Raw genomic sequence first — 24,625 nt, 5'->3', positions numbered from 1 at the left:
CTCCCCCCCTTAAAAGTTAGTTTTTACAGAAACCTCCGAAAGCTTAAAAATAGAACAAAACAACAATCAAACAAATTAAAAAACAAGGTAAACATTTTACTTTAAAAAACTCCAGTAAATAAATAAATTTAACTCTTCAGGAATGCAATAGCTGGAATTACTCCTAACTTGCTTGAAGATAGGGTTGCCAAGCAACAGAAATGCACACTCTGCTTCTAATCCTAACCACTAACTAATATTTGAAACATGGGCTTTCCTTATTATCACAGAGTTTTAAAATAAAATTCATATAAAATAATGGAAAATGCCTTGTTACTAAATTAATACAATAATGTTTGCAAATATTAATATGAATTCATTTTATTAAAAATGAAGGTAATAACTTGCTTGTTTAAATGGTTAACCATTTTGTTTATTTTTTAAAATATTTTTTATTTTTGTCTTATTTCATATAGGTATAAATAAGAAGTCTGGCGCCATTAGTTTTTAATTGTAAGTTTGTCATGTACGTCATGTATGCTGTCCTGTTTGTATGTTGTGTGTGTAACATCACTTTTTTTTTTTTAATTATTTTTATTTTGTTGCAACAAAAGTCAATTTTATACCTTTTTAAAAAAATATAAGTGGTACCACACTATTTTACTATTAAGTTTGGGGTATAAGCATCATAATATTATTACCACCATTTTTTTAAAGTTCAAAAAGGTCTCAGTTATAAATATATGCATTATTTGTTGAGGCAGAAATAGATGTACAATTAAAAACCAAAAGAATTCTTTTATTAATCACAGTTTTTTTTTATTTTTATTTTTTATTCAAAGAAAAAATGTAAGGGGAAATCTCAACATTAAGGTAAAGGTAATATTAAAATGTCAATTTCTTGTTTGGGTTTTTATGAACTTGTTTGCAATTTTAAATATCCCTATAAAAATGTCATGGCAAAAATGTTTTAAAATAACAATTTTATGCATAAAGCTAGCCAAACAGTTTCAGCAGGTTTCCACCTTTGGCTCCCAAACACAAAGAGTCATAAAAATTTAATACTCTCAAAGTGTTTGCATGAACTTGCATTTAAAATTTATTTTAGTTTAATTTTTATACGTTTTTCTTTTATGTTCTGTTACAGGGAAGTAATTGTTGTTAAAGTTTGTGTTTCTAAATACTTAAAAGTGGAATTGGTATCACAAGCAAATTAACTCTAAAAAGCTTGGTAAAAAGTATGTTACTAACTCTTTTGCTAAAACAGAGTGCTCAGCAAGGGAAAGCAATACACATTCTAATAGAAGATTGTGAGCATCTGTTCTAGCAATTAAGCATTACATTTAGTATCAAATATTAGTAATGCACCTTAAATAAAAATGAATATCTATACAATTGCAAAAGTATAGCTTGTGTTATAAAAGACTTGGTCCCCATTACACTGTAAACAAAGTTAATCTGTGTATTAAATTTGCGTTATTAAAAACCAGAAGAAATGTAAAACAAAAAAAACATTGTTAACTAACTAGCTATTTAAAGTTGCATCCCACAGACCAAAGACACTAGAAGATATCAGTTTATAGTGAAGGAACCCCCAAGCATAAAAAAACCTAAAAAGTGCACACATGCACTATCTGAGTCCAAGCTCCACATTATCACCCTGCTTACTTGGAGTGTTTGCTTTGAACGTACAAACAGCCATAATGGGTCAGACCCAGGGTCCATCTAGCCCGGTATCCTGTCTTCTGATAGTGGACGGTGCCAGGTGTTTCACAGGGAATGAACAGAACAGGGTAATTATTAAGCAATCCAGTCCCAGCATCTGGCAATCAGAGGTTTAAGGACACCCAGAGCATGGGGTTGCATCCCTGACTATCTTGGTTAATAGCCAGTGAAGGACCTATCCTCCATGGATTGATCTAATTCTTTTTTGAACCCAGTTTTACTTTTGGCCTTCACAACATCCCCTGGCAATGAGTTCCACAGGTTAACTGTGTGTGTGAAGAAGCACTTCCTTCTGTTTGTTTAATTTAATAGGGTGACCCCTGATTCTTGTGTTATGTGAAGGAGTAAATAAGACTTCCTTCATACAATTCATGATTTCATAGACTTCTATCACCCACCCCCGTCACCTCTTTTCTAAGCAGAACAGGACCAGTTTTTTTAAAATCTCTCATCCTATGGAAGCTGTTCCATCCCCTCAATCATTTTTCTTGCCCTTCTCTATACTTTTCCCAATTCTACTCTATACTTTTTGAGATTAGTTTAGAACTGCATGCAGTATTCAAGGTGTGGAGGTACCATAGATTTAAAAAGTGGCATGATACTATTTTCTGTCTTATCTTGCCCTTTCCTAGTGGTTCCTCATATTTTTTTTGATAACGCCACTGCACATTGAGCAGCTGTTTTCAAAGAACTAGCCACAATGACTCCAAGATCTCTCTCTTGAGTGGTACTAGATAATTTAGATCCCATCATTTTGGATGAACAGTTGGGATTGTGCTTTTCCAATGTGCATTACTTTGCACTTATCAACATTGAATTTCATCTGCCATTTTGTTACCCAGTCACCCAATTTAGTGAGATTTAGTTGTAACTCTTCACAGTCAGCTTTGGACTTAACTAGCTTGAGTAATTGTCTATTGTCTGGAAACTTTGCCATCTCACTGTTTACCCCCTTTTCCAGATCATTTAGGAATATGTTAAACATCGCTGGTCCCAGTACAGATACTTGGGGGACCTCACTAGTTACCTCTCTCCACTTCGAAAACAAAGGGTAGGAATAAATTGTCAGTTTTCAATCTTTTAACCAGTTACTTCTGCTAGTTGCTCTTCAAATTCTTTCTGGACCTACCTTTTCCACCTGACTTGCCAGAGTTTATGCTCCTTTCTATTTTCCTGAGAAGGATTTGACTTCCATTTTTTAAAGGATGACTTTTTGCCTCTAACTGCCTCTTTTATGCTATGGTTTAGCCACAGTGGCATTTCTTTGGTCCTCTTTTTTTTTATTTTTATTTGGGGTATACAGTACATTTCATTGGAGCCTCTATGATGGTGTTTGTAAATAGTTTCCATGCATCTTGCAGGCATGTCACTCTTGTGGCTCCTTTTAATTTCCATTTAACTAGCCTTCTCCTTTGTGTGTGTGTTCTTCCCCTTTTTGAAGCTAAATGCTACCGTGGTGGGTTTCTCTGGTATCTTCCCCCTATTGGGCTGTTAAATTTAATTACATTATGGTCACTATTACCGAGTAGTTCGGTTAGATTCACTTCTTGGACCAGATCCTGTGCACCACTTAGGACGAAATCAAGAATTGCATCTCCCCTTGTGGGTTCCAGGGCTAGCTGCTCCAAGAAGCAGTCATTTAATGGTGTCTAGAAATTTTCTTTCTGCATCTCTTCCTGAAGTGACATGGACCCAGTCAATAGGGGATAGTTAAAATCTCCCAATTATTACTGGGTTTTCTGGTTTTATAGCCTTTCTTATCTCCCTCAGTATTTCACAGTCATTGTCACTATCCTGGTCAGGTGGGGGGTAGTATATCCCTACTGCTATATTCTTACTATTCAAGCATGGAATTTCTGTGGTACAGTTTGATTCCTTTAAGATTTTTACTATATTTGACTCTATGCTTTCTTTCAAATATAGTGCCACGCCCCCACCAGCACAACATACTGTCATTCCTATATATTTTGTACCCTGGTATTACTGTGTCTCATTGATCATCATTCTACTGAGTTTCCGTGATGTCTCTTATATCAATAGCCTCCTTTAATATGAGGCACTCACGTTTACCCATCTTTGTATTTAGAATTCTAGCATTTGTACACAAGCGCTTATAAAATGTCACATTTACTTGTCTGCCTTCATGTGATGTAACTGAATGGGACTCTTTTGTTTGACTCTTCAGTTCCTACCTGCACTTTATCAGCTTCTATCCTCTCCTCTTTATTAGGATATAGAGTATCCCCTTTAAATTAATCCTCCCCTAAGGGATGTCTCTGTCCAAACTCTATGCTCTTTTGCAGCTTTTAGCCCTTAGTTTAAAAACTATGATCTATTTTAATTTTACATACCAGCAATCTGGTTCCATTTTGGTTTAGCTGGAGCCTATCGTTCCTGTATAGGCTCCTCCTTTCCCCAAAGGTTCCCCAGTTCCCAATAAACCTAAATCCCAACACCAGCATCTCATCCCTGCATTGAGACCCTGCAGTTCTTCCTGTCTAACTGGCCCTGTGTGTGGAACCGGAAGCATTTCAGGGAATGTGACTATGGAGTTCCTGGACTTCAAACTGTTACCTAGCAGCCTAAATTTGGCCTGCAGGACCTCTCTCCTACCTTTACCTATGTCATTGGTACTAACACATACCCCAACCAATGGCTCCTCCCCCAGCTCTGCACATAAGTCAATCTAGATGTCTTGACAGGTCCACATCCTTTGCAACCAGCAGGCAATTCACCATGTAGTTCTCTCAGTCATCACAAAACCTATTTCTAATAATCGAATCCCCATTATCTAGATAATACTTAGTCCTGCCATGAGTGCAGAGGACTGGACTAGATGACCTCTCAAGGTCCCTTCTAGTCCTATAATTACCTGTCTCTTCCCAATAACTGGGGTTACCTCCCATGGAGTATCCTTAATGTGAGAGGATACCATGTCATCACCTGGAAGGAGGGTCCTAACTCTGGGATTGTTTCCCTCCACTCCAACTTGGTGTTCTCCTTCCCTGAGACTTTCAAGCATGTTCTTGCATGTGGCTCACGAACCTGCTTCCTTGTGATCTGTCTCAAGTTCTGGTATTGCAGAATAGGTGCCAGGCACTACTTTCACTGCTTGTGCGATGTCGTGAAACCCACCAGCAAGGTATACTTCACGACCAGCTGATCATCTCTGTTCACACTCCCCGATCCCGTCACTGAGGAGAAAGTTTGCATTGTTACGTGTATTTCTTTGATATGATCTTCAAATCTTGCTTTGGTAATGGCGTTACCACAGTCTAGATCCAAATTTCTTGCATTTGGACATTCCTTGTGGGCTCTCTCACCAGTTTTCATTGATTCTTCATTTGCACCAACAGCAGGCTATTAACATTTTAGGCCAAGGATAAATGTTCAGTAGCTGATCAGACAGCTCCCCAAAAGTTTTTCACTTGGTAGGGTCTGTGCACACCATTGGCAGAATCCTCGTGACGTCAGTAATAGCTAATGTTGGCTCACAAGATGCTGCTAGCTCAACCATTGATAGATTTTTCTCCAGCCAAGACAATGTGCTGCTCTTTGGGTTCTTTCTTAGGGCTTGTCTACACTACCGCAGGGGGTCGATCTAAGATCACGTAGCTGAAGTTGTGTGAATAGCGTAGCTGAAATCAACATACTTAGATCTACTTATCATGGTGCCTTCACTGTGGCAAGTTGACAGCTGACGCTCTCCCGTCGACTCCGCTTGTGCTTCTTGTTCTGGTGGAGAACTGGAGTCGACGGGAGAGCGATCAGTGGTCGATTTATCGTGTCTATACTTGACGCAATAAATCGACCCCCGCTGGATCGATTGCTACCCCCCAATCCGGCGGGTAGTATAGACAAGCCCTTAGAGTTCCATCCAAGTTGAAGAGGGAAAGTGGAACAGGTGCCAGCTCACACTTCATATCACCCTGGCTACCAACATCTCTGAGCTAGGCAATAACTATCAGCTTGTGGAATATCTGATGATCAATAGCTGTCTCTTGTGCTATCTGCTGCTTCTTTTGTTTAATTGTCTTGTTGAGATTACCAAATGATTTGAGATTAGACCTTTCTATGGGATCAAAGAGATCTACCTCACCCCTTTGCGGCCTACTGGTTACAAACTGCTTCCTTTCTTGTAGGCCATTCTCACTTCTCACGCACAAACTTTCTGCAATTTCAGGTGGGGCCCCAATACACATTGCAATGTTCACACGTGTTCAGGGCTAAAAGGATTTGTCATTCAGTCACAACTTTTCTAATATCTGGGACAGCAGTTTCATCTGCAGCCATGCGCTGTGTGGTAGCTTCTTGGTGGAGTTCTGTTGCTGAAGGCTGCATTCCACACATTTGTTTTGTCATAGCTGTTACAACTGCCTCAAAATGTGCAGTCAGGTAATACTTGGTCAGAGCCTTATCTTTTGTGCAAAGATGATGCTTCCCACAGTCCTTGTTGAGAGATTGCTCGATGGCCATGTCACGCCATATGCCACTGAAGGGTCTGGCAGTCTGATATATTGCTCCTTGGCTATCAGCTAGGACATGATATATAGCTGGCTTCTGCTCCTCCAGAAGTCTGGCTTCTGCTACAGTTACACATCTCCACCTAGCATAATTCACGTGATCACACTACAGATGTCTCAAGTTCCATAGACTTGTTATCATCTCTCTTTGCTGCTATGTAATCCATCAGTAGTTGGGAGAATTCTATTACATAGTTCTCCCAGAACAGAAATGTATCTGAACAGATTGTTCCTTGGGTAACATAAGAGTCCATGAGCTGATTGGGGTCTGTTTATGAAGTCTGCCACAGCATTCTGTGCTTCCACTCTGTCTTCTCTGTGTGCTTTCTCCACAGCGTCAAAGCATGTTCAAGTTTTCTCCAACATGCATCTCTTCTCATCTTCTGGGAGATCATGGAATCGCCAAGTGCCATCCATTTCAAGTGATTCATTGCTTCATTTATAAGTTTGTGGATTTTAATGCTGTCCTTTTTAGTGTATGGCTGACTGAAGCACTATAGTTGCTGGCTTTAACAAAGAGGTCTTCAAATCCAGTTTCCTGCATCATACTGTTTACACCACCCATGAAATTCATTGCATGATGCATGCCTCCCACATCAGGGTGGTCATGGTCAAATTCCTTTTGATTCCTCTATTTAATAATCTGTGCTTTGCAGTAGATTGCTTCATCATACACAACATATGTCCAGTCTTGGTCCAGAGAGCAGAACATAGCCTGAAAATAGTTCATCATGGTATACACTGTATTATCATCATTTGCCAGTGCAGGAACCATTGGACAGTAGCCAATAGTCATAAAATATCAGGCAGAAAATCTTCTCATATAAATCCAGTCGACAATGTAACACATGGTCAAACAAGCTCATGCTGTCATGTGACTACAGACTTTTGCTTTAACCAAAGGCAAAAAAGTAAGGGAAAATGCATAAAAGTTATCACCTGGGGCTAAATATTTCCCAACCAATTCTAGTTTGAGTGTAGAGTTACATTATCAATTGTATTTAGAAGCTTTCTGCCAATTCTGGTCAAAATTACACTATGTTGCTTCAAGTTATTGCTCTTTGTGATTTTATGATTTTTCCAAATTGGCTACCTAATAACATTTAAGCATTAGATGATATAGCAAAACTGACCCTCTTTCCGCAGCTCCATACACCCTGGTGATGAGCACCAGGTATGCACCTAACGTGATAACAATGACACTTTTCTAGCTGACAGGTCACTAATAAGACCCCTTTTTAAATCTGGCTAGTAGACTAAAGATCACCTAGCAGGCAAATGGGTGAGCTAGATGCAGAATCCTCATCCAGCAGGCCATCCACTGGACCATTTGTCTCCCTGCTCCCCACTTACCGCAAGAGACACATGCATGTGAGGTCACTGATAAATAAATGTGAAAGAAAAGAATCAAGGTGCAGGGGGCATTTCCTGCTCAACTGGGACTTTTGTAGCAGTAGGTGCCACCCTGGGCCATGAATCCCCTTACCATGCCCTGCACCAGGAGGAGTCACTTCTAAAAACATTGTTTTGGGGATAGGATGTTACCTCTCATCATGGCACAGTTTAGCTGTGCTATCACTCATCAGACCAAGAGAAATATTTCCTATGAAAAGCCAGCTGCATTTCTGTAGCAACTTGCTTTGGTCACTTGTTTCCTAGGTGAAAGGCTTCGCCATTGCCAAAGTTGGGGGTTGTGACATTCTTCAGGGTCAAGGGTGAAAGTAATAATAAATTCTTACCAGTAGGGGGGCCAGCTCCAGAAGGGGCAGGGCCTCGGGTGGAAGGGGTGGGGCTGGGAGGGGGGTCAGCCTCCCACAGCCAGCCCATCCACGCTGCCTGGCCCCCACCGCCCAGGGCTCCAGCGATGGTTTAAAAGGGCCTGGGGCTCTGGCCACTGCCGCAGTAGCAGCAGCTGGGAGCCCCTGGTCCTTTTAAATTGCCGACCTGGGCGGGGGGGGGCGGGGCCAAAAGGGGCAACGACGTTAAAGCACCCTGCCCCTTTTGCCTCCCCCATCAGTGGCCCTGCCGGTATGGACCCTACCAGCAGGGCCGACAGGGAAGGCAATAGGGGCAGGAATGTTAAAGCGCTGCCTGTAGAGCTTTAATGTGGGCTGCGTATGGGTCGGACTGGCTTCCTACCAGTACGCCATACTGGCTCACTCTCACCAGTCCAGGGTACAATCTGGACTGTTGGACAGCTGCGTCTCCTCAGTTCTCCAACATGGGCTGCCTTTTACACTGCTTTGCTGTGAGAGCAACCACTCCTGGCTTGCACTCATAGCCTCTAGCATGTAAACTATTCCCAGCTGAGTTAGATGAGTGCTCTTCGCTAGCCACTCCTGAATTATACTGCAGAGGGACACAAGAAAATTCCCAGTCCCAGATGTGTCCCCAGAAATGTGCGACTTGCACTGCCCAGCTCTCTCCTTCTTGACAATAAAAGCTCAGAGAAAACACGTCATTTCATTAATAGAAAATGGATATGCACAAATCTTGCTGTCCAAATGGAGTTTCCCCAAACACTTCAATCCAAATACATACTGGGTTAGATAAAACAGGAAAACAAGTTTATTAACTACAGAAAGATTGATTTTAAGTGATTACAAGCAATGAGGCATAAAAGTCAATTGTTTACAAAGAAATAAAAGGTAAAACGCAAACTAATACCTAACCTAACAAGCTAAGTGAACTTAGAGCAAGAAGGTTTCTCTCACGATAGGCTTACAACAGTCTGACTGGATTCCTCCCAAGCCATGACTCCTCCCCAGATTCAGTGATGCTTTCTTTATCTTTCAAACATTGTCGATGCAGTGAGTAGAGATGAGGAGAGGAAGGTGATTTGGGGCCTCTATACCTCATTTTTATATCTTTTCCTCCTCTTTGAAGATCATCTCCAGCTGGAGTTCATGTGACAGCCAGTCTGTTTAGCCCAGCTGTTCCATTGCCAAGATGTAAATTTCTCCCTCACACCTTTCTTACTGCCAAAGAATGGTTGCTTAACTAGGTGATAGTCTATTTGATTGTGCTGAGGTGCTGGCTAGCCTTGGTCTCTGGGCAAATAGTTTGAAGCGTTTTTTCTAAACTTGGAGCATGTCTCAGTAAAGTCACACAGTAGAATCTTATAACTGAACACACAATGTTGCCGCACATATTTTACCAGGACAATAATGTTCAGCCGATTATGACCTTTCAAATGATACCTCACAAGGCATACTTTTACAAAACCATGATCACTCTTGTACAAAGTGGTGAGCATAAGGGTACAGACTGTCACAGGGGGCATTCTCAAGAGCCCTTCAGTTTCACTGCAACAGTTTCCTAATTGAGATGGGGAGCCAGGGTTCTCACCCACGGTCAAAGGCCCCCAACTCCCTCCAGACATGAAAAAAAAAAAATAGTTCTAGTCAAATGATCCAGGCTAGCACCTGAACTGGCACCAGAAGAATCTGCCATTAACTCCCAGTTATTACAAGGGCTTCTTTATTCCATTTATGGACAGGTATTTGTATAGCTTCCTTCCCCATTTGAATCCTCATGTGAATGCTCACAACAGGAATCCAGTACAGCTTAGCTATGGCCACTAGGAACTCCCTTTAACTAGCTGGAAAAGAGGCACATCCGAACCACTAGCACCCAGAAAGGGCAGGTCCCAGCAGAATGCCCTGACCTGGCTGTAAGCCATACTACTACTGTATTGCTGCTTTGCCCTAATACTTGGCCTCCAGAACAGCAGAGAGTCTTCTGCAGTGACAGCAAAGCAGCCACACAAAGGATTGTTTATGGAAAAGTTTTATTGTTAGTACTAAAATCAGATTGCTAAAAGCACTGGCAGTTGAGTCAGAGAACCACACTATGGGGAGGGTGGGCAGGTTGGCACAGCAGCTGAGCCTGTAACCTCAGGGCACTGGTTTCTGGGCAGCCCAGCTCAGGAGTGACTGACTGATGGACTCACTCCACACAACAGCTAAGTGTCTGCACATCCCCTCTGCAGAGGTGAATTTCTGACAGAGCCACCCAGGCTGTCCTACCTTCTGATCCCCACCAGCGCTCAGGCATACGAGCGGGACAGCAAGAAAAAGCTTGCACGCCCGCTGCCGAGAGACTGCACGTGTTTCTGGTAGCAAAGTTGATCCCTTATTCAGACATGCCACTGCCACCCTCCTCCTGAGTTACACGAGATAAAATGCTGCTGATCTGCAAAGCTCAGCCCTCCTGCAGAGCAAGGGTTAGAGACTCTGGAATCAGCCAGGGCAATAAAAACATTTGCAAACTCCGCTCTGTCCTCACTAACTTGGGCCAAACACAGCCTCTGAAGCCAGAGCCATCTCGTGGCTGCGGGCAGGGAGGCTGCAAAGGGCAGCTGAGAGCAGGGAGCAGGGAATGAAGAGCTAGGGTCTTCTGAGGATATTTAACCTGACCCTCAGGAAACAGTTTCAACCTCAGACTTCCCCTACTCGGTGCGTTTCCCACCTCCCTGCCCAGAGCCGCCAGCTCTCAGCTGCAGTCACCAGCGGGTGCCCCGGCAGCTTCCAAGGGGTTCGATACAAAGTCACCCAATTGCTGTGTCCTGGAGCCGCATTTAAAAAGGAATAAAACCCCGTAACTGAGCAGGGAGGCTGACGCCACGGCATCACCTTCTCCATTTCATGGGGCATGGCTCTTGCGTCAGCTGCTTAGAGCCCCGGCAGCAAGCCCCTCTGAGGAAGGATCTAAGAAACAATGCAGCGGGCACGCCCGCTTGAGAGAAGAGTCACCCCAGCAGCTGCTCCCAGCGCGTCTCCCTCAGCACGTGCAGCAGTAGCAAGCGAGCTCCCGTCCGAGTTACCCCAGGCTGGAGCGAGGACAGATGCCGTGCCAGACCAGTCATTCAGCCTTCACCCGCCTGGATCTTGGGGCAGCAGTAGCTGCTCCTAAAAAGACAGGGGAGAAAGTCAGAGCAGTGAGAGGACAAAGTTTGACAGTCAAGTTGCCTGTTCCCTGCAGCAAGGGAAATTCACTTTCTCCCACAGGAAGATTGAAGGGGGCAGGAAGCTACCTCTGCTGCCTGAGAATCCTGGGGGCGCTGGGGGGAGTGCCAATTTCCTAATAGAACTCAGATCTCAGTCCTGGCCAGATCCTCTCCTTCCTCCCATCTACTGCAGCTGGGGTCCTCAGAGCCATCCTCATCACCTCACGATTAACCCTTCTCTCTCTCTCAGTACCCACCCTGCCTTGAGCAGACCAGGCGATTTTAAAGATTTGCATCCTGGTACTTGGAAATTTTGCAGTCAAAGCAGCAGAACTGGGGCCCCAGGACCCTGTGTAAGGTATCTCCTGCCCCAACCCACCAGTCTACTATCCTGGTGTCCATTAAGGAATCACTCGCTGTGGACCCACCATGCCTACGGTCAGTGATCTGGTCACACAACACGTGCACAGAGAATTAGCTTCAGAGTTTCTAACTCCAGTGCCTGGCCAACAATCCTACAGAGCGTGGGTGGTGCATGGGGCTTCCCTTTCCCTGCAGAACACTAGCTCTTTTATTCCACTTTTGAAAAAATGCCAGACTGACCTTGACCAGCATAAGCCATCTGGGCCTATCCCCCTCCCATGCTTATGTTGGAGCCAGTGCAGCATTCTAACCTGTGCTTCTCCGATCAGATGCCTGCCTCTTCCTATCTGCAGCAGGAGCTTCGCTCGTGGGAGACTCTTGACTTGTTGATGCTTTCCTTCTGGACCTGGCGTTTGGCTTTCTTGCTTCATTTGCCTTGACGTTCTTGGCTCCTTGGACGGGCTCTTTCCCCTTCTTCCTGCCAGATCGCTTTGCTACCTTCTCTTGGCTGCTGCTGCCCTTCGAACTTCTCGTAGGCACCGGCTTTGTGACCTAGGCAGATGATTGAAATGTGCGCTCTCAGTCACGGGGAAGCGACTTTAGCTTCTTCTGTATGTTTGGGGATCTCACTAGAAAGTTCAGGGGAACCGGGAGCAAAGGCTGTTGTGGGAAGTGTTGTAGCTGTTCTGGGATCAACCTTCAGATGCACAGTTTTAACCATCTCTTCTATGGAGTTTACTCCACACACCAGCTGGGAGCAAACTGGGGCAAGTTTTAAAACTTAACCTGCCTAAAGTCAGGCACCAAATGTGAAAATTTGGCCTTGTTCTCCCTAAAGTTTTCCACCTCAGGAATGCACATCACCAGCTGTTCATGCAGCCACTACTAACCCTTACAATAAATGCTGAGAGAACATTTGGTGTTGTGCAAGGCAAAGACAGAGCTCACATCACTGGCTTTGGAGCAGAGACTATCTACTACTCTGTCTGTACCGCACCTAGTGCGGTGGGGTTCTTGGCTGGCCCTTAGAAAGAATCATATTTATTCTGATAGTGCCTATGTTACACAGACAGACAGACACAGGTATTTGACAGTCTGCCAGTCAGAGATGTGTAGGGATGTTTGCGGATTTGCACAGTTTAACAACAAAGGGGACTAGATTAGCTGTTTCACTATTAACCCAAACAAAGGCAGTAGTACCAGTAACATATGCCACAGCCTCGGGTCAATAGCAGCTGTATTTTGATTAAACGTTTTGCAGGGATTTAAGCAGTTAAAAAAAGCTGCATTTGTACCCACCCTTAAGATGCTTCCTTTCGCCAAGTCGCACAACTTCCGTTGTTCCAAAGACACCCCTTGGTCAGCATGACCTTGTTAGCGATTTGTCTCTTATTCAAGTAAGAGACATTTGCAGTACATTGCTCACCTTCAAACGTGAGATTAAATAATGTCTGGACAATAGAAGTGTGTTTCTTTAACTCCACCCCTGAGGCCAGTGGATAAGAGTTAGAACTGCTGAACCAGCAGAGACTACTAAAAAATAAAGTAACCTGTTATTCTTATACTGCGTTCGTGTCATCCTGAGATGAGCTTAATGAGAGCGTGGGGTTGAGATCCCAGCTATCAGAATATCTCTGGGATGCTGAGCCTCTCTACAGAGATGTGTGTACAAACGTGTGTACAAACATGCACACACGCACCTAGTGTCAGGATACATGCCAGTAAAGTGTCCATGACTTAGGGGGCTAGTTGAGAGGTGGTATTATCTAGGGTAGTGTTTAGAAGACAAGAGTGCGAGGTTGGGGTCTATTAGTTCTAGTCCCGATTCACCAAATCCTAATGGCAACACATTGGTCCCTCTCTGTTCTAGTTTTCTCATCTGGGAATAATGGGGGGTCTGTGAAGGCTGAGATGGTGTTTAACTTCTTCCATACAAAGATCCAATGAAATGCACAATGGGGCAGCAGGAGAATGACTCTGGGAGTAGAGGGGCCCCCATAAAAACTGAGATACAGGAGATGTCTAGACAAAGGCTCTGTACCTTTGGACTTGGAGGCTCAGGGTCAGCATTCACCCGCAAGCGCCTCTTGCGGGACTTTTCTCCTGCAGGAGAGAATGTTAAGACCACAGTTTAACTCTGGAGGCGAGAAAGGGGCCTGACTGCAGCTGAGTCAGAGGTCTAATCCCCAGCCCTCTTTCCCTCTGGGAAGCCATCCAAGGAAGAAAAGCTCCCCCAGCTGGTCTGGAAGCTTGGAGATGGTTCTGAGAGAGGTTGGACACAGCTGGCCTGGTTTTGGGGACATCTTGCCTGGACTATACATGACCTGAGTGTACTGAGGGTGCTCAGAGTGGGCTGGTTTGCGTAGTTCTCCCTCTACAGAGCAGGTATAGCACAGAGAGGACAGTGCTAGCTTCCCCACGTTCACGTGTAAGGACACTTGTAGGGTACACAGGCCACTTGATACTGGGCTGCCAACAATAATGGGACCCTTGGAGACTCACTATCTCCTTTCACCCGGGCTGCTGAATGGTCACCCAGGGGTAATGATGCATAACCACTACTGGATTCAGGGCAGTGAGCTAGAGTTTGAGAAAAGCATCGCTTGTTTCCTTAACCTTAATAATTCCACAGCAAGTGACGGATCTCCCTGCCTCTCCCAACCCAACCAGAAGCAAGAGAACCCTGCAAAGCATGGAAGAGTAAAGCTGATGTTCACCTTTCGGGGCCATAGGTCCAGGCTCCCCCTGCAAAGGAAGAAAAAGCTTTTAGACAGTGTCCTAGCCCAATCCAAAGGGCAGTTCAAACCCCCATCAGGCATCAAAGGTCTCAGCAATGCTGCCAGACCCTGCAGCAGGGGCACCCGTAAATTAGCCAGAGCAACAGGCAGTGACAGAATGGCATCTTGGAGCAGCAATAGCTCACTCAAAGTAGTGTAAAAGCCCAAATGTTGGCACCCTAGACTTGGTGTTTGTCTCATCCATTTCTTTCCACCGCTCCTCCAAGTTGCCCAGGTGAGCGGGACAGGATTTCTTGAGCACGTCCGGTCTCCTTGCTGGTGAGCGGGAGAGATCTCCGAGTCTCTAAGTTTAAGGATAAGGCCTTTTCTTGTAGCCATATGGTAAGGCCTAAGGCCTTTGTCTGCAGCCATATTGAGAGCAGCAGCCATTAGCTAAGAAGCAGGAAGTCACATCCTCACTTTCTAAATTACATTAAAACAATGTAACATCGGGCTGTTAAGAAGGAGACCCTGTCCTAATAGCACCCACTATCACCAGATAAAGAAACGGATCTTAAGATGGTCAAAGAAAACTTAGTTTGACAGCATTCCGTCTGGCAAGAAATCATTTATCAATAGTTGTGGTTGTGAAATACTCACTTCTTTATTGTTTTGTCTTTATTGTCCCCACTTCCCTATTATTTGTCTGTATTATCTTTGTCTGGTTCTTTGATTGTTTCTGTCTTACATAATTAATTTTGCTAGGTGTAAATTAATTAAGGTAGGGGGTATGATTGGTTAGAGAATTTTGTTACAATATGTTAGGATTGGTTACTAAAATTTTAGTAAAATGATTGGTTACGGTATAGCTTAGCAGGACTCAAATTTCACTATATAAACTGGGGTCCAAAAGGAAGTTCTTGGGAACCAACTCCAGGACACAGCCCCAGGATCAGAGCTGCCAGACCTCAACACACCGCCAATCACACTGTGCAGAAACTGGAGTCCCCCAGATGACCTGATCCTGATTGACCAGCAGGGAAAGTTCATCTGTCTTATTGGGAGTGGTGAGCATTGTATGTGTAGCATGTGCATTCTGTTTTGGTGACTTAATAAATAGAGGTTAAGGATATTACTGTGTAAGGCTCTTTCACTGGTAAAAGACCCTGTAAACCCTCAAAAAGATTAAGCCCGGAGTCCAGAGGGAATGGGTGTTTGCTCTGAGCCTGGAGGAGTAGAGCCTGGAGCCCACGGAGGGGTAAAGTTAGAGTTCCTAAATTAAGAGCGTTACACCTGAGCCGTAGGAACTAGGTAGAGGTGGGTGCTCTAGAGTGTGCAAGTGACAGAGAATTTTGTGCGGGTAACAAAGGGACAGACTTTGTTCTAGGCTTAGCTAATGTTTCCTGTTGATGCAGAGCAGGACGGGCTGGATTCTCTCTCCTGTGGGCCTGGGGCTATTAGATTTTGTGGGGCCCCTGGGGGTTTGGAGTGGGGAATGGGCTCAGGGCTGGAGCAGGGGATTAGGGTGCAGGGTGTAGGCTCTGGCCGGCGGCACAACGGGGCAAAGGCAGGATCCTTGCCTGCCTTGGCTCCACGCTGCTCTGCTCCCAGAGGTGGCTGGCATGTCCAGCTCCTAGGCAGAGGGGCCAGGCTGCTCTGCGCGGTGCACACTGCCCGTGCCTGCAGGTGCTGCCCCCGCAGCTCCCATTGGCCACAGTACCCAACCAATGGGAGCTGCAGAGCTGGTGCGCAGAGATTCCCTGAACACCCCCACCTAGGGGCTGCAGGGGCACATTGGCGAGCTGGCGCTCGCAGCTCCAGGGTGGGGCGCCGAGGCTAGGGGACAGGTGTCCAGCCTGCGGCACCGAGACTTGCTCTGGGCCGGATTAAAAGAAGCAGTGGGCCACACCTGGCACGCAGAGCCCCCCTTAGACCGAAGCCATGGGCTGCAGCCCCTAAAGCCCCTGCATTAGTCCAGCCCTGGGGTAGGCGTCCTGCCGGTCTCCTCTTGCAGCAGGGTCAAGCCCCACGGTAGGGACAGCAATCATGAGTCAAGCCCCGCCAAACGCAAGGCCACCGCGGTTCATACCTGAAACCAGATGGTCCTGCCATTGCCATCACGCAGCGACCTCATGCCAGGGACACAGTAACACTGCAGCCACTCCTCAAAGGCCGCGGCATCATCAGAGGGCTCCGGGCTGTAACCCTTCCCCCCTGGTGGGACACAAAAATGAGCATCAGGGAAAACTCTCAGCTACAGGGTTCCCACTGCAACTCCAGCAGTGAGGGGCTGATCAGCTGTGGGCTTTGCTCTATGCTACAGTGACCCCTGCTGGGGGCAGCAGCAATGCTCAGCTACATCTTTCTGAACCCTTCCAGGGGCTCCCTCTCACGTGTGGGATGGCCTGGAGATGGATTTGCACCTCTCCAGCCTTCACACACGCAGTTTGAAAGCATTCAGCTCTCTGGAGCTTGGTGTTTTTAAGGGAGTGCCTCTATTTCCACACCAGCTGGAGACATCGACTGCTCTGATAAGCCAAGAGGTCGATTTCTCTTGTATCCGGGCTCACTCGTCTTTCCTTTGCATCTCCCCCAATGTCTGCAGCTGTCTGGCTTGCTCACCACAGTCACAGTGCAATGCAGTTAGCTCTGGCGGGGCGGAGGGGTCTGTCTGCTGAAATCCTCAGGGGAAGTCTGGGCAAAACCTACAGCAGGCTGAAGCGGAGGCAGACCCAAAAAGGATGCAAGAGAGGGAAAATAATGGATGGGCCCTGGGGCCTCTCCTCGCTTAGTCCCAGAGACGGAGTCAGGGATACATCCCAGCTGGGACAGGGAGTGAAGTCTGTCCTGTGCAATCAACCGTTGTGTCGGGAACACTGAGCAGGGGGACAGTACATGCACCTGCTCTCTGCTCTTCAGCGAACAGGGCTACCAGGGTCTCTCCTATTATTGACTTTACAGTCAGAAGGGACCATCAGGATCATCTAGTCTGACCTCCTGCACATTGCAGGTCACAGAACCTCACCCACCCACTCCTGTACCTCTGGCTGAGTTACTGACATCCTCAAATCAGGATTTAAAGACTTCAAGTTACAGAGAATCCACCACCGACACTAGTTTAAACCTGGAAGTGAACCGTGCCTCACACTGCAGAGGAAGGCAAAAAATCCCCAGGATCTTGGACAATCTAACCTGGGAGAAAATTCCTTCCTGACCTCAAATATGGTGATCAATTAGATCCTAAGCAAGTGGGCAAGACCCAGCAGGCAGACCCCTGGGAGAGAATTCTCTGTAGTAACGCAGAGCCCTCCCCATCGAGTGTCCCGTCTCTGGCTGCTGGGGATTTTTGCTACTGGCCTATGACAAGAGCTACCCATTGAAATCCGAACAAGTTCTGCGCGATGGAAGTAGCTTTGCAGGAGCCACTGGCACGCCCCACGCAGCACAAAGGGCACATCTGGTGTCATCCTGCCTCTCACGCAAAGGCCCAGCCTCCTCCCACTGGCATTAAATGCCCAGCCCGAGCGTTTTCATACAGCGCCCCTGCTTCCTGCCACCCCAGCAGGGCTCTGTCCCACCCCTCCCCCGTCGCTGAGTGTCTGCCCAGCTGGAGGCAGCAGGGATCCAATCCCAACTTCAACATCTCATTGCACCTCCTCCTGCTGGTGCAGCTGAGTCACCCCCAACGACAGGCTCCATGGCCCGTTGCAGGGCAGGAACCCGGGGCTGTGCTCCCTGAGCTGCCTCCTTACCTATGTGAATGACCTCCATGGGCACCGCATGGCAGAGCTCCAGCAGGTCTGGATTCTCCCGCTTTAACTTCACTTTCTTGCTCAAGGTCAGGTCCGGACTCTGCTGGGTTTGAGAGGAGGAGATTCAAACAGGCAGCCCAGACCCAGCCCAAGCCAACCCTCTCCCATGCAACCCTTCCCCAGCCATCCAGCCCTTCCTCCTCCCAGCAAGGGTAGGCCCAACCCTGCAATCAGCAGGTGCAGACATATCTGAGCCAGCTTGCTAATAGCCACCAGCGTACACACCCCGGGTCCCAGGCAGGTTTGTATTCGGGTGGCTGGCCTGGGCACCACAGCCTCTCTGCTAGTTTTAGCGAGCCAGCGGAATCAAAGGGAGCTTGGCTATGTCGACATGGGCTGCACTTACACCTCTGACTGCGGTGCAGACCCTACTTCAAGCCCCTTTGTAGCTGCTGGTCCCACTCCAAAAACAACCAGCCTAATCCCCTCCCAGCTGTCCAGCCCTTCCTATAAGGCAACTCCTCCACAGCTGCCAAGCCATCCTGCTCCTCGCCCCTCCCCCAGATTTCCCTTACCAGAGCCTAAACCTGCCCTGACATGTGCTCTGACCAACCCAGCTTCCTCTCCCTCCAGGTGCTAAATGCTCCCTGTTTCCAGATGCCAGGCCAAATTCAGCCCTGGCATAAGCAGGGCTAACTCCATAGACTTTGATGCAGTTGCCCCTGCTGAGTGGGAATCTGACCTGCCTCTGTAAAGTACCCACTTGTATACATCAGTCACTTTACCACTCCACACAGGGCTGAATTTAGCCTGGCAGCATCTGAAGGCTAAAGATCTCTTACGGCTGGGACGCATCACTGACTGCGCCACAGGTGTTTGTAACTTAACTGCTGCTAGGGAGACAGGCCGGGGGAGGGGAGGGGAGGGAGAAAGGCCAGTCAGACAAAAACGGTATTTGTTTTTTTCTTTAAATAGCTACTTCCCCTCCAGAGGCCACACAGCACTAGACCAGAATAGTCAGATTTGGAGCCTAAACTACTGTGGTCCTCTTAGTTGTGGGTTATTTTCACAGCGAACTAGGATCTTTGGCCCAGATCCCCAAAAGGTATTTAAACTCCTAACTTCCCTTGAAATCAGTGGAAGTTCGGTGCCTAAATACCTTTGAGTATATTTGAGATTGGTAGGGGGAGGGAATGGCCAAGTGACCGAAATATGCAAGTGGCTACTGTACAAGGCAGAGTGCAGTCCCCCTCAGCAAAGGAGAATGTATACACAACGCAGGAGCCATAGACGTATATGCTATGATAGGCAGTCATGGTCCATCTGGCTCAAGATTTGCAAACAAGTTTTACATGCAGCACTTTTGCAGAGCAACTCCTAGGAGTTAAAGGCACTGGAGGATAAGCAGACATTTGCGTAGCATCTGTCCTCCCAAAGGACCCCAACGTGCTTTATAAACTAACCATACACATGCTGTATATCACACGAGGAAGCGAGTGATTCCTTCATGGAGGAGCCAAATGCAATCACTGTTAAACTGTTAAAGAGCCCACAGCAAGTCTGAGCACGGGGAGGGAAGAATTCCGTCTCCTGCTCAAGCTGTGTGGCTAATTGAGGAGCCAGAATGCAGTCAGCAGAGCTGGGATTTGGCAAGTTCTGGTGCTAACATCCCTGCTTGGACAAGGTGCCAGAGGAGCTTTTAACGACCACATGGGAACAGGCCCTGTCTCACAGCTCTCCAGAAAACCACCCCTCCAAACCCCGTGCTGGGGCATTGCCTGCTCCAGGCCTGACTCAGAGCCAGCTACTAAATGGGCAGCACTATTGTCTGCACAGGTCACCTATCCAAGCCATGCACATAATGATATGGCTGAGCGGGGGGATCTGACAGACTCCAGGCCATGGCAGTGTGGCCGCACGTCATGGGGAGGTAAAGCCTGAAGAATTAAACTGAGAATCCCCCATAAGAAGGGATTTTGTGAGACACAGAACAGGCCCTGAAGTCAGAGTGTCTGGCCTCCTGATTCATGGTGAGGATCCACCTCCAAGACAGCAGCCGCTTCTAACAAGAAGAAAGAGCAACAGGACCCAAACCAGAAACGGTGGAAGTTCTAAGGTTAAAGCTACAACTCGTAACTGGGGCTGCAGATCCTCAGGCGCTACAGGGCGAGCACTGAACCCTGAGTTCTATGTGATGAGCTGGAACATTTCTGTGCACGTGCGTGAGCCTTCTCCACCCTCCTCACCTGCTTCCGATGCTGAAGAGCCTCTAGCACCGTCCGAGCCTTCTCAAAGGGAGGGATCTTTAACCTAGGAGAGTCCATCTGTTACGTGAGGACCCCAACACAAATGCCAGCCAATGCAAATGGAGTCCCGGCCTAAGGGAGGGGAGGAAGATTGCTGACGCAGTGGGTGGAAGCATTGGCTTTTCACCTCTGAAGAGCTGGATGTAATCTACACAGTAAAACATTGGTGCATTCAGACTATGGCACGTGAGCAGGGTGTAATTCAGCTCCCCAGGCAAGGTCCCAGACTGAAAGTGTCACCGCAGGCCAAATTTGAGATGCCCAGCGTATATAGGGCACTCAGGAAAAAAAATAAAGGTCAGGGCTGCGTTGGTAGCGAGTGCACTACAGGAACTGCAAAGTGCTCAAAGCTGAGGTGCACTGGCAGTGCTGTCAGTAGGTGCTTAGCGCTGGAATGGATAAGGGCCGGCTGCATTTCAGCAAGGGAAATGGGTGGCCTCTCAACAGTTTGGACCCTTACATGGTGCTGGTCTCGTAGCTACAGGGATGGGAATCACAAGGTCTGGCTGTCTACTTACTATGTAAAAGGGACCCTATACATACATGAGTACCTCATGCTTCCTAATGAATTTATCCTCCCAACCCCTAAGGCAGTGCTAATATCTCCATTGTACGGATAGGGAAGCTGAGGCACAGAGAGGCTATGGGCTTGTCTCCATAGGGAGTTCAGACCAGTTAACTGAAGCTGTGAAGTTAAGGCACATCAGTGAAAGTGCATCATAAACCCCCATTTGGAGAGGCTCATTCAGAAGTAAAGTGCTCTTAGTTTGCTGTAGCTGAATCCTCCTCGGGGGTTAATGCACTCGAAGTCCCGCACATTAACTTCACAGCTTTAGTTATTTCATCTGAACTTTCCTCAGCGTCCCTGCGTAAAAAAGGCCTGGCTTGAGCCTGGGGTGGAATAGGATATTGGACCCACATCTCCATCGGGCCAGGCCTCCTCCTCTCCGCTCTTCGCCCTGCTCACCTGTAGAGAATCTCGGCTCGGAGGTAGTTGCCAATCCCATTGAAAAACTTCTGATTTAACAGGGCTTCGCAGATGGGCTTGTTGAAAGCCTTGTCAGACAGGTTCCTCAGCACGTTCTCCCTGGAAGACAGCAGGGCCGGTCAGCTAGGGAGGAGGGGCTGGGGAAACGACCACCTCACTCAGCCTGTGATGTGCTTCCAACACAGTAACCAACATGGGAGGTGGGGTTGTTCTCCAGTGGGGTTTTCTGCTGCAGAAGGGTCTGCCTCCAGACACAAGCAGGGAGAAGTAAAACTAAAAATGATGGAGGTTATGGTCTAGCGGGCACAAGTTGAAACCTTGGGGGATGGTTCTTATAGCAAGACTGTAAATATAGATGCAGACAGTCTGTGTAGTAGAGAGGAGGGGGCAGCATTAGACATCAAGAGGCGTTACAATAAAACAGGTAACGATAAAGGTAGCGGCGAAACCCTTTGGGTAAAGGTACAGGGATGACCCGCTGTTTCCTTAGCAGGAGCAGCGCACGGACTTGCAGTTCCAGTGCTGTAAGCTACTTGAATTCAGCCCCGTAGGGAACGGGTTTCCGGAATGCAGCAGTTATCAAGGTATTTGATTGCAGGGAAGCAAATTAAGAAATTGAGTGTGATAAGAGGAAGCATTAAAGACCCACCACAGCATAAAGAAGGCTGGAGGAACAGCAAGAGACATCGCCATTAAGGCACTGAAGGCAGTCTAAGAGTCCTCCGAAACTGATGAATACAAAGAACAAGAAGGAGCCTTTGAAGAGTGGCTTTATGAAGGCCTGCTCTAAGATCTTGACATAGAAGAGCAAAGAGATAAGGGAACACCAACATGTAGAGTCAGGTGAGGCTTGCAGTGGAGAGACAAGGATTCAAGGAATGCTGCCAAAGGGAAATAAATATAAGTGGCCATGCAGAAATGCACTGAAGAGGGAGTAGCTCATTCATCAAAGAGGAGGGGGATGAAATGAACAAAGACTCAATGCCTGAGACTCTGGAATCCTTTTATGCAATCTGCCTTTGACAAGGTGCTCAGGGAATTAACCAACAAACTCACCAAGCCTCTGATGACTGAATGGGATACAATTAGGGAAAGGAAGATTTGAGAATATGAGGGGGGAAAAGATTGGAAGGGAAGCGGTGGAAATCCCGATGTTCAGCAAATTCAAAACTAACCCTGAAAATCCACTAATGAACATACCACATGGTACCTGGACAGGCAGGCATGCGTGTGTGCATCAGACAACCCAATGACCCCTTTCAATCGCCAACCTCTGTCAGTCGGTGATACGCCCTTCAGCTATGAATTCTACCTGTGAAATACAAAGTAGGCACTTTGGCCCACAACCTCTAAGGTATTTAGGCTCTTCCAACATAAGTTAGGACCCTCAATATCTTTGGGGACCTGGCCCTTTGTCCACCAAGCTACAAGCCCCTTCTTGCCTGCCATGGGATTTTGCAGGTGTTAAAGTAGCTACAGCAGGGTTCTTGCTCTCTTGCACTGTAACAGACACATATTAAGAGTGAAACATTAACTTGTAAAAAATAATACAAGAGCTCGACCAAAGTCCTCTGGGTCTCTGTCATAGTCAGTTAACAGGTCCTAGCCCAGGGGATCTCCAGCTTTTTCCAGCCTCCCACTTTGCATAACAGACATCTCCTCATGGACGTACCTCATTCCCAACCATTCAGCCTCCCCCCGCTTGGTTCTCAACATGCTGAACTGAGTGGATAACAAGGTTGTCTGCATAGCCACTGGAGAGCCATTGCTGTGAGGGTTAAATCGCTCAGCTGTGCTCTTCGCTTTTGCAATACTTAAGAATTATTTTTGTGCTGTTTGCTTGTTATATAAGAAAAAGCCAAACAGGAGGATGTTTAAACCAAGCCTGTTCCCTTGTTCATAGCGAGATCTCTGGGAATGCAAAGCACCAGACAGTCTTCAACCCAAGACAGAGTTTCCATAAACGTGAGCTACAAGTGTCCCTGTAATGGTGAAAGGCCCCATATTCTATCACCAGGCTCCCCACAGAATTCACTGTTAGAATATTGTGTCTATCATTCATTCCCCCCCACTCCCCTCGACACACACTCCTGGTCAGTTTCTCAAGCAGAGATGAAAGGTCATGGTGGATCTCACCTGAATTTCTCATACTCCAGCATCACACATGGCCCTCGATCCAGCTGCCACGTCCCATGCACTTCCCACCTCCCGAAGCGCCTGATATCCACGAAGCAGAGGGCTCGGTGTGGGCTCTCTTTGGTGTAAAACCGAAGATGGGCGTGTTTGGGCAGCTCGGCCCCGGAAGCGAGCTTGAAGCTGCCTGACATTCCAAAGCGGAAGACAATATCCATGGGCTGCTGGAGACCATTCTGGCTCAGCCCCTCCCTGTCCTTCCCTCTGCCAGGGAGCGTGTTCTTCTCCTCTTTGAGTGGCGTCAGGGTCAGCTTGATCTCCTTGCCCCGTGAGGTGGCAGAGATCAGGTACGCGTCGCTCTCAAACAGCACCTCTGGGTTCTTGCTCACTTCAGACTTCTCCACCTTCCCCGAGAAGATGAGCCCTGCACATACCGTGTTGATGTAGCAGCTGGCCAGGTGCAGCTCTGGGCCCTCTGGCATCTTAGACACCTGCCCAAATGAAGGGAAGACCCAGGCATAAGGCAGAGCAGCTACTGTAGCACGTGCATCTTACCAATCAGGGCGGGCAGCTCTCTCTGTCCCTGGCTTTGCTGGGCCCTCCTGGCCTGTGAACATGGACCCAACGGCAGGTGTGCAGGGGACAACTGCAAGGCTGAGCCAGTGGACAAGGATACCATTGAGGATGGGTATTAGCAGGGCCGGCTCCAGGGTTTTGGCCGCCCCAAGCAGCAAAACAAAAACAAAAAAAAAAGTCGCGATCGTGATCTGCGGCGGCAATTCGGCGGGAGGTCCTTTGCTCTGAGCAGGAGTGAGGGACCGTCCGCCGAATTGCTGCCAAACAGCTGGACGTGCCGCCCCTCTCCGAAGTGGCCGCCCCAAGCACCTGCTTGGTAAGCTGGTGCCTGGAACCGGCCCTGGGAATTAGGGACCACGTGGCCATGGGCTGAGCCACCAACCCCTTCCATGAGGAGCCAGTGCACAGCCAGGAGATGGGCACCACCAAGCTGGCCGGGACCAGGAACGGAGATGGGCCCTGGGTCCCCATGAGACAGGAAGCTCCCCTCAGGAGCCCCTGTACAGGGCCAGCTTCCCCCCCCAGCCAGTGTTCCCCCCCCCCCCCCCAGCCCCCCCCCCCCCCAGCCTCCCCCGGCAGAGGGCCAGTTGCCCCCCCCCCACCTGCCGCCCCCCC

The 24,625-nt window shown here is 47.5% G+C and overlaps 1 protein-coding gene across 1 annotated transcript; it reads right to left on the bottom strand.

The window, feature by feature from the left end:
• Positions 1 to 9,372: 9,372 nt before the first annotated feature.
• Positions 9,373 to 24,151, bottom strand: NEIL1 (nei like DNA glycosylase 1). The gene is made up of 9 exons (XM_029910767.1): positions 23,438 to 24,151; positions 21,281 to 21,400; positions 20,254 to 20,317; positions 18,008 to 18,107; positions 16,345 to 16,469; positions 14,256 to 14,283; positions 13,580 to 13,641; positions 11,850 to 12,090; positions 9,373 to 11,137 (listed from the first exon to the last, which is right to left on the bottom strand). The coding sequence occupies exons 1-9, from the start codon at positions 23,914 to 23,916 to the stop codon at positions 11,091 to 11,093; spliced, it is 1,266 nt and encodes a 421-aa protein (XP_029766627.1). The 5' UTR covers positions 23,917 to 24,151; the 3' UTR covers positions 9,373 to 11,090.
• Positions 24,152 to 24,625: the final 474 nt, after the last annotated feature.

Source organism: Terrapene carolina, unplaced genomic scaffold (assembly GCF_002925995.2).
Source record: "Terrapene carolina triunguis isolate 2854851 unplaced genomic scaffold, T_m_triunguis-2.0 Scaffold67, whole genome shotgun sequence".
In the NCBI taxonomy this organism is placed as follows: Eukaryota; Metazoa; Chordata; order Testudines; family Emydidae; genus Terrapene; species Terrapene triunguis.
The sequence above is the reverse complement of the archived record's forward strand: the minus strand, read 5'-3'. Positions and strand labels throughout refer to the sequence as shown.

Coding starts and splice junctions, on each gene's coding strand:
- NEIL1 (XM_029910767.1), bottom strand. CDS start 23,916: ATGCCAGAGGGCCCAGAGCTGCACCTGGCCAGCTGCTACATCAACACG. Junction 21,401..23,437: donor CTGGAGTATGAGAAATTCAG/GTGAGATCCACC, acceptor GCTGTCTTCCAG/GGAGAACGTGCTGAGGAACC. Junction 18,108..20,253: donor CTCTTCAGCATCGGAAGCAG/GTGAGGAGGGTG, acceptor CAAACCCAGCAG/AGTCCGGACCTGACCTTGAG.